The sequence below is a fragment of the Lycium barbarum genome, chromosome 5 (genome assembly GCF_019175385.1).
Source record: "Lycium barbarum isolate Lr01 chromosome 5, ASM1917538v2, whole genome shotgun sequence".
NCBI classification, from domain to species: Eukaryota; Viridiplantae; Streptophyta; class Magnoliopsida; order Solanales; family Solanaceae; genus Lycium; species Lycium barbarum.
In genome coordinates this window covers 60564445-60574795 of record NC_083341.1, presented here as the reverse complement: position 1 = coordinate 60574795, position 10351 = coordinate 60564445, and the positions used below count along the sequence as shown (strand labels likewise).

General features: G+C 37.8%; 1 protein-coding gene across 1 annotated transcript; it reads left to right on the top strand.

The window, feature by feature from the left end:
* The first annotated feature begins 7358 nt into the window (after positions 1-7358).
* LOC132639432 (uncharacterized) lies at positions 7359-8911 on the top strand. Its single transcript, XM_060355874.1, has 2 exons — positions 7359-7439; positions 7523-8911. The coding sequence occupies exons 1-2, from the start codon at positions 7359-7361 to the stop codon at positions 8909-8911; spliced, it is 1470 nt and encodes a 489-aa protein (XP_060211857.1).
* Positions 8912-10351: the final 1440 nt, after the last annotated feature.

Below are 10351 nucleotides of genomic sequence, written 5' to 3'. Positions count from 1 at the left end.
TTGAGACTTAGGGTTCCAATAAAAATGAAAGCTTTAGCCTAAAAACTAATTGAAAAGAGTTGAATTGATTAGAAAACCCATGAATTGATATAATATGATTGTTGGGATCGATTTCAGGATGAATTCACACCTAATGATAGTTCACCCATTGAAAAAGGGTAGAGGTAGTGGGGTTTTCTTCCTCAAATTATTGTTGTTGAGTAGATGATTCCTTACTCACTTAGCGTTATGATTTATAGACTTTGAACGTTCTAAAGCTTTGCAAAAGGGGAACGCTATTGCAGAATAGTTGCATTGTTCCGGTTCGGCTTTAAGGTATGTTATGGTTTACTTGAGTTAGACTTTGATTAGTTTAATGTATATGTAATAGAATTGTTGGGAGAAATCATGTATAGGTCTTCAGACATGAAGTCTGGTTGGAAATTCTTAGGTTGGTACTGATTGATTAATTGATTATATGGGCTGGTCGCCATTACTTTTACTGAAAACCTGAGGTGTATTTGTTGTGTTATAAGAAGGAAGGAGTTCTTATATACTCTTCTTGTTGATTGAGATGATTACACATTCACTATGTTGATGAGTTAATTTACTTGAGCCTTAATATGACTTGTGGCTTGATGCCTTATAATTCTAGACATGATATTGTTGGCTGATCATATTCCATATTGACTATTGGACTGGAAATACATTAAAATTCATATTATGATAAGATACAGAGATAATTCATTTAGAAAGGCACGTTTGACAGGAGGTGAGGATGTGACCTAGTTATGGGCTCGTGATCCGAGGTCAGTTCCAGAGCTAGTGGAACACAGACACCATGGGTCCCCTGCAGGTCATGACTATTTGGGGGAAACAATACCATTTAACATGTGTGTACACGATTGAGATACTATTATTGTTGCATTGCATTGCTTCGCACTTATATTATTCCTGTTGATGGTTATGGCTGGACCTATCTTATTCTTGTGTTGGCCGATTTCTGTTGATGACATTATTTGGTTATGTGTTGTTGTGCCTATCTTATTAATTTTATGAACGTATGCATGATACTAATCTTAGTCGGCCTATGATAATGACCGGTACATAATGTTTGTACTGATACTACTTTGTTGCCTTTTTTTTTTAGTGCCGCTTGTGTGCCAGAGACTTCGTCCGGACCTCATATTTAGCTTGAGGCCAGTTCTTGATCAGATCGCTTGAAGATCTCTCTCTGTTGATATCTATTTTCATTCCAGACATTATTTATGTTTATAGACAGTAATCTATTCTTTAGACAATTATGTTTTAGAGTCTTTGTACGATGACTTTTGGATCTTTGGGGTTGTAATAGTTAGATTTACGCTCTTTTATTTATTGATGGCATGATTTGACAGTTTTAAGATTTAATTATGTTTATCGATTTATAATTGTTTTAAATGGTTTGATAATTGAGTAAGGCGATGGTTCGCATACTAGTAGATTTAGTGTGGGTGTCACTCATGACTATTTGGGTCGTGACATAAGGTTACAACTTATTCCTAAAGCAATGAAACTCAAATGCACTCAAAAAATTTGATGGCACAGGTACCCAACTTGTATCTTTGCACACTTTTCACAGAAACACTTAAGGATGACTGCTCACAATTTTATATCGGTTTTGCTTCTCCAATAAAATAAATGAAGGTGCGTAACCATGAAATTACGCTGCCACTTCTATACTTATATATATCAATCATAGCACACTGCTTTAATTAAATTGAATCCTAGTAAAAGTCAAACACTTCCTCAAGATAAAAATTAGCTACATTAGTAGTCCTTGTTTGATTAGAATTAGAATTCCCCCACAATATTACAAATCCAGAGAAAATGTGACGACACAATTAATCTTAAACTAAGAGTCCACAGATCACAATGAACCTTCAGTTTTATTATTATAACGGTTCGATTTTTACGCGGTGTTAAGGTATAAAAGGCTACTACGAACTCGTTGGTGCTCTTTCGGACTTATTTGGAGAAGAGTCGCCACCTAAATTTAGGAAATTAGGAAAATAGGTGGTGAAGGGTTTAATCAAATACAGTGAAAAATTCTTCGTAATCCAGAGTTCTAGGTAAGGGTTCTAGTGATCACCTAGGAAAGGTGTTAGGCACCCCAGTATTAAGGATCCGTACTATACGGTTGACCTTCGAATTCCAAAGTATGAGTATTTTCCTGAACTGTCTATTTAGTGTTTATTCTAGCAAAAAAAAAAAAAAACTGTCATTTTGTAAATTGCATATCATTTTTTGAAAGGAATTTTATATGTTCCCCTTATATACAGGGTATTGTAGTTTTTGGATTCATAATATCTGTGTATAAATAGTCTCCTTTTATATACAAGGAGTATATTTTATTTCATAAATAAAAGGAAAAGAGAGGTTTTTGTTTTTATAAAATTAAGTTTATGTTATACTTATACTTTTGGCTCTTGTTGATCCGTTTTGGTATGTTCAGTCTTATCCAAAACTTTATATTACGATTTGGTTTTTATGTTATAAAAGACCGTTTTTATGTGTCCAAAGGAGTATATCTCGGCTGTATATACTCATCTTTTTGGCCTATTCTTGGCCCAAAATCTACCAACCTAGGCAAAAGCTTTGGTTTTGTTTTAATTTTCAGGAGAGTGAGTTGTATTTTTATCAAAATCTAGTCCCTCCCAGTTTTAAAACTTAAGTATGGAACTGGTCCGTCCTTTTTCCAAAATTTATAAATGATACAAAGTTCTCCTTTTGATTGTAGATTATCCGTGGGCTGAGGCCCAAAATTGTTTCAAGTAGTTGTAAAAATTCTCTTTTTGTATAAACTTAAGAAAAGCGAGTGAGTTTGTTTAAAGAGGAGTTTATAACAAGAGTTATTAAGTTTTTGAAAAAATGCCTTTTATCACCTATAGTTGCTTTTAACCGTTTGGAATTTGAAATATTGATTACACTTGAAAAAGAACATTTTAGTAAATCCCATTTTTTACTTAGCCTTAAGAAACCGTTGAATTTGATCGGAGTTTTGAAAATTCGTTGGGGACCTAAAGTCATCTAAACGGTATAAGCACCGTTGTCCTAAGACGGCTAATTCCAACCATAACATTTTCCACTATAATATGAGTTTGATAAAAATTACAAATATATCACAGCTTTAAACAAATAAAATGGAATGATAATTGAGTAGAGTTAGACTAGAGGCGTACCAAGCCCCTAATTAGTCATTTTCACCCATGGCTGGGCCTTTTGCGTGCCTCGCTATCTACTTCGCCTTTGTGGACTCAATTTTGAATTAATTTCCTATTGGGCCTTTGGCCAAATAGGTAGGCTTTGACTGGACTCGAATGGCTATGAGAGTTTATAAACACTGATCTTATCACTAGAATAATCAAACTATACATATATAAAAACATAAAGAGTGCTCATATTGTTCTTATACTTGCCCCATTTTTTCCTTGAGTGGATTTGTTTTGATTGGAGATTTTCCAATGGCATGGGGACTAAGTCCTTGCCTTGTATTCCCGATGTCGCACAAGTTCCAATGAGCTTCTAAGAACCCTAGGCCTGGCTAACACCGAGAAGGCCTGGACGACCTCGAACTACCATAGTTTACTTCAACCAATACACCCAAGCAAGAAAAAAAACCAAGAGTACAGAACTTAGGAGTGGCAACAGATTTGAGCAAACTCATAAACAAACAACTGTCAAATGTCATATTCTAAGGACAGGCCTTCATATCAAAACACACCCAGTAACAACATTTAAATGGGACTAAATGATCAGCAAGTAAGAGGTAATGATGGTTGCACAACTGGATGACAATAAAGATAATACATACCAATTGTTTCAGAGAGGAACACAGATAATGATCAATCAGGACATTAACTTGTTAAGATAATCATAGTAACAGAAGGATAAGCTGAAACGAATTAGGCATATTAAAGCAAATATAGGAGTGTCCATTGTCAAATGTAGATTTGCTTCTTTCCAGACACCCTTTGCCTAGAACTCATCATAAAAGGATTCTAAATGCATACATTCAAATAGACAGATCTATCTATTTATTAAAGTCTAAACCATTTCCCAGAGGAGGACAAGAGGAGGACAAGGCATGGTTAAACTAATTCACATGATGGCATGATCAAGTTCAATAAATACAGGCCACTCAAGGCCCATTGGTTTCTTAGACTTGTTCCAGGTAGGTCCATATTCTCCACAAATCCAACTCATGGCATAGGTCTCATCCCAGCTAACACCAAAATACACATTACCCAGGCCAATGTCAGAGCAAGCATAGCATTCCCACAGGATGGGATCTAGGGAAGGCCTCACAGATAATTAAGGCTCATGGCAGTGTCACTTATCCCAGGTAAAAACAAGTTGACAGCATTTAGGACTTTAAGCACACATTTAAAACTGACAGTTTCTAAAAAACTTACCCCTCTTTATTAACTCAAGCACACAACAGGTTGATGCACACGTCAAGGCTGCTAGTTAATAGATGAATGAGCTTTGGAAAACCTTTGTTAAGGAAAGAGAGATCCCAATAGATAGATCATATAGGCAGTTAGTCATAAATTCTAAAAAAAGGTTTTTGATTTCCAGAGATAGTCTTTGAACAGATTTAAACTAATCAGAAGCTCTTCTCAAAGAAACAAAGGAGAGGAAAAGAAAACAAGAAATGGATTTGTGACATGATCACAGTTTTACAAACAAGGAATTCAATCCTCACATAAAGAGTAAGCCTTAATCAATGAGCCAAAAATGGCAAAGTTTCAGACACCAACCATGGATGAACAAGTTAAGCAAAGTTGGACAAAGACACAGGGTCAACAACAAAAGTAAATGGCAAATAACACACTTGACACTTAGTCTTCTCATAGGTGGACTCATGCCTCTATAATACACTCATCAGCCCCATTTTTTCATACACACAACTAACTTTAAATAATAAGGCTCAAAATAAGCAGGTTCCTCAGATAAAAGAAACTCTCCTAAGGCAAGCTGGGAATGATATAACACTTAGACTTGACAAGTATTGACAGTAGCTCATCTTAGAACTACTTTGAACCCAGTTTATTATAGCAACACTAGAGACCTTTTAGACTCAAACACATCACAACTACACACTCCATAGGTCCTACTCAGGGGTAGGTTTAACAAGCTCCCACACTTACCATTAAGCAAGACAGTTAGACAAAGGCAAACCAAATAAAATACTTTGAACAAGTTTGAATCCCTTCCCTCTCAGAATCATTTTTTAAGACCTTTACCTCAATATACATTAATGTGACCCAAAGTGCCTAGTGTTCAATCAAGTAAGTATGACTTAGAGGGAGTAAACAAAGATCAGACCAAACATAGGCATATTAATTCCTTTGAAACGATCAATACCCTTAATGCCAAGCAGGTTAACAAGTAGAAAAACAAAAATCGCACAAAAACACAGCAAGCCTTCACTCTTTTAGAATCAAGACATCACTAGATAGGACATACATGATCAAACTGGGTCTAATGCATATCAAAACTTCAACTCCTAAACAAACAACATGATTAGGCAGAACAAGTAATAAGCAGACTAAATCCCTTCATAACAAGACTTCAACTTCTCAATTGACATATGATCCATAGGACAAACAATAACCAGACTACGTCCCTCCATAACAAGACTTCAACTTCCCAACTGACACATGTTTAAATAGGACAAGTAATGATCAGACCAGGTCCCTTTATGACAAGACTCTCAACTTCTCAAAAAAACAGACATATGATCAAGCAGGACAAACCATGATCAAACTAGGTTCAAGACTTCAAAATTTCCAACTAACACATGATCAGGTAGGACACACAATAGCCAGATCAGATAACTTACTTCAAACTTCCCAACTAACACATGATCAGGTAGGACACACAATAACCAGATCAGACAACTTACTTTAGACAGACCTCTTGGCCACCTCCTTAATTGACCTCCAGACCAAGACGCACCTCCAAATGAACAACAAACAAGAACATAAGGCCTTTATCTCTCCTTTAGGTGCACGTTAGTGTGCATCTAAGGTGTGCCATCGGCCATGGCAAAAGGACGGCTGAGAAAGGATGCTATAAAGACTATAAAGCAAGATCTGATCACCGCGAATACACATAAGGAAAAATCGATTGAACCAAATCTAACCACACTAGGTACGAACCCACTGGTAGAGATATGGCCGGCGCTACCGTACAAGAATGGGAGAAACACACCTCCGGCCATGGCGGTGGGTGTAGAAAATACCATTTCTGATGCGGTTGCGAGCTCGAGTAATACGCAACATAGGGTTAGCTATGGAACAGAGATCTCAAATGGGAAAACAACGGAGCAACCGAGTGCGAATACACCAACTCTGGTAAATCAGCTAGGGAAAGAGGGCCAGTCTTCTCAAAGGCGATTAGCTATGACTGATATAGGAGTTGAGGGTTAAAAATGGAGCACACTTTTTCAAGGTAACTCTTTTGCTCCCCGGGGTATGAGTCTGACATATATCGCTCCAAAAATTCAAGATGGGGAAAAATATGCTGAATTACAACAAGGGGAACTCGAAAAGGAGAGTGCAAAGTGAAACCAAGCCCTAATTTTGTATGTCATTGGAGCAGATCCAACCATTGCAGCAATAGAAAGATTCATTGCGAAACAGTGGAATTTTGCTTCAAAACCGAAAGTATATTATCACAACGATGGCTACTTTGTGGTAAGATTCTCAAGCATTGATGACAAAAATGAAGCCCTATATTCAGGACCACAAATGGTGAACAATAGGCCTGTCATAATTAAACCCTGGACTGATAAATTTGATTTTGCAAATGAAGTATTAAAAATGATTCCCTTATGGATTAAATTTCCAAAACTGTCGCTTAGCTGTTGGAGTATGGACTCGCTAAGTCGCATTGCTAGTAGCATCGGTACGCCACTGTACGCCGATGAATGCACCACAACACCACAAAGGATTTCATTTGCTCGAGTGCTTGTGCAAGTGGACGTGACTAGATCCTTGCCGGAAGCAGTGAAAGTTGTGGATCCACAAGGAAGGGAATTTAGCCAGGCAGTTTGGTATGACTGGAAGCCCACTTATTGTGGGATCTGTTTGCAGCTGGGTCATGATTGTACAAAGGGGAAGCAAAAGCATCCTGAACAAAAGGGGCAAATTGAACCACAACCTGAACAGAAGGGATCAACTGTAGCACAACCTAAAGCACAGACCAAGCCTAAAGCTCCACAAAACAAAATGGGGTGAAAGTCAAAGGAAATAGCGGTGCAGGGGACGGTGGTGACTAGTCATGATCAACACACCCCGGACAAAGGTACGCAAGCTGAGGGTGGGGAACAAATGTTGACAAAGGAGAAGGAATGGCAAGCTGTCAAGAAGAAATCAGCTGCAAGGGGCACTGCAATGATGTCAATAGGTGATGTACATGATGGCAATGCTTTCAACCCATTAGGTGACGCTGGAACCTCTCTACAGTTTGGTACTTCAAAGAATATGCATGTCAGGGAGCAGAATGGGTGCAAAGAGATAGAGCAGAAGAACAAACCTCCAAACATATCCAAATAAAACTGATTACATGGAATGTTAGAGGGCTGAGTAAAGATCATAAGCAAAGGGAGGTACGGAAGTTTATACATGAGAATAAAGTAGACTTACTAGCAATAGTAGAACATAAAGTAAATAAGAAACATGTTGAGGCAATAATAAAGAGAATAGCTCAAGGGTGGAATTGGGTTGCAAACTACAATGCTCAAGACAAAGGCAGAATATGGATTTTATGGAATCCTCATGTCCTCACCTTTACTGCACAGATCATCCATGAGCAATTTATCTATGGAGTTATAAGAGGACAAAGTACTAGTTTCCATTTTGCAGCAATCTATGGTTTGCACACAGTAGAAAGCAGAAGAGAACTCTGGTCTGAACTCAGGAATATTCATGCTGGTGTGCAAATTTCCCTACTCTTGATGGGTGATTTCAATGCCATCAAAGAACTGGAAGATCGATCAAGCAACAATATTGTACATGATAGTGATGTTAAGGATTTCAAGGACTTTCTGTTTAATACTGGAATGGATGAGTTACCATATGTGGGAAGTAAGTATACGTGGAGTAATGGACATGTACAAAGCAAGATTGATTGGTCCATTGTAAACACGACATGGTTGCTACAAATGCCACCAACCTCTGTTATTATTATGGAACCTTTCTTCTCTGACCATTCACCCTTGTTAATTGTGGTGGATGAACAGAGTAGGAGAGCACCCAAACAATTTAAATTTTTCAACTATATGGCTGATCAAGAGGAATTCCATGAGACGGTTGCAACTTGCTTGGCAAAACAGGTAAAAGGCTCAGCTTTAGAAAAAGTTTGGCAGAAACTCAAAAATGTTAAACATGGAATACAGGGGCTGAAGAGCACAAAGTATAATGGGGTGGAAATAAAGGTTCAAGAGTATAAAGAACAACTACTAGCAGTCCAACAGCAGAGGATAAATGGGCAACATCCAGAACTGAATGACACTGAAAGAGAACTAAGAAAACAATTTGAGAAATGGGCAGCCATTGAAGAAAGCATTGCTAGACATAAATCAAGAGTACGATGGCTTAAACTTGGAGACTCAAACTCTACATTCTTTTTTACTAACATGAAAAATAGGAATGTGCAGAACAGGATTCATGTTCTGAAAGCTTCAAATGGGAATTTGATACAGAATCCAGAGGGCATAGAACATGAAATTGGTAATTTCTATCAATGTCTACTGGGAACTACTACTCCACACTTACCTGATGCGGATCCTATCATATTCATACAGGGTTATATTCTGCCCAGGAAAGAACAACTTAATCTAATTACACCAGTCACAAAGGAGGAGATCAAACAAGCCCTATAGGATATTAATTATTTAAAGGCACCTGGCCACGATGGGTTCAACTCTTGTTTTTTTAAAAAGGCTTTGCCAACAATAAGTGAAGAAGTTACAAATGCAATTCTAAGTTTTTTGGACACCGGGTATGTGCCACAAACTGTTAATTGTACAAGTGTCACCTTAATTCCTAAAGTGAAAAACTCTTCCACTGTGAAAGAATTCAAACCCATCTTCTACTGTACTGCACTTTATAAAATTATATCTAAAGTGCTCACTACTAGGATGCAAGGGGCGATGGATTTTCTAATGGATAAGAACTAAGTTGCCTTTGTTCCTGGCAGAGTGATCACAGACAATATCATCCTGAGCCATGAGTTGGTTAAAGGTTACACTAGGAAAAGAATCTCCCCTAGATGTATGATGAAGATTGACATGCAAAAAGCATACGACTCAGTTGAATGGCCATTTGTGGAACAGGTGCTCACAAATCTCAACATTCCAGAAAAATTTGTCATATGGATTATGCGCTGCCTTACTACAGTTTCGTATGCCATAGTGACAAACGGCAAGCTGACTAAACCTTTTCATGCTAAAAAGGGTCTTAGGCAGGGGGATCCTCTATCCCCTTTCCTTTTTGTACTGGTGATGGAGTACCTATCAAGACTCCTGGAAACTCTAAAGAATGATCCTGACTTCAATTACCACCCTAAATGCGCAAAACTCAACATTATTCAGTTGGGATTTGCTGATGACCTTTTGTTATTCAGCAGAGGTGATCTCATGTTTGTTCTGAAAGTGTATGAGTGCTTCTTATCCATCTCTACTGTCTCTGGACTCATTGCAAATGTAGACAAAAGCTCCATTTATTTTGGAGAGGTGGATGACACAACTCAAAATGCAATTATGGAGAAATTGAACTTCTCTAAAGGACAACTGCCCTTCAGGTATCTGGGTGTGCCTCTAAGTTACAAGAGGATCTCTATTGTTCAATGTCAACCCCTACTCGACAAGATGCTAGAAAGGATCACCCATTGGACTTCAAAGTTCCTCTCCTATGCAGGAAGATTACAACTTATAAAAACAGTGTTATTTTCTATTCAAACATTTTGGGCAGAGGTTTATTTTACCCAAGCAGGTGATCAAATGTATAGAGGATCTTTGTAGGACCTACTTATGGACTGATGGATTTGAAACTAGCAACAAAGCTTTGGTAGCTTGGGAACAACTGTGTTTACCAAGATCAGCTGGTGGTTTGAATATTTTACATGTCCAAACTTGGAACAAGGCAGCCATTTGTAAACTCATGTGGAACCTGTGTTGCAAAAAGGATAAACTTTGGGTCTAATGGGTGCACTTTTACCATGTGAAAGGAAATCCTATCTGGACCGTGATGCCTAACCAGGCATGTTGGATGCTTAGAAAGATATTCAAGTCTACAACTACTCTAGAGGCAACAGGGCTAAA

Excerpts from the sequence above, each read along its gene's own strand:
- LOC132639432 (XM_060355874.1), top strand. The coding sequence starts at position 7,359 with ATGTTGACAAAGGAGAAGGAATGGCAAGCTGTCAAGAAGAAATCAGCT. Across the intron at positions 7,440-7,522 it reads CAATGATGTCAATAGGTGAT|GGAGCAGAATGGGTGCAAAG; the intron begins GTACATGATGGC and ends TATGCATGTCAG.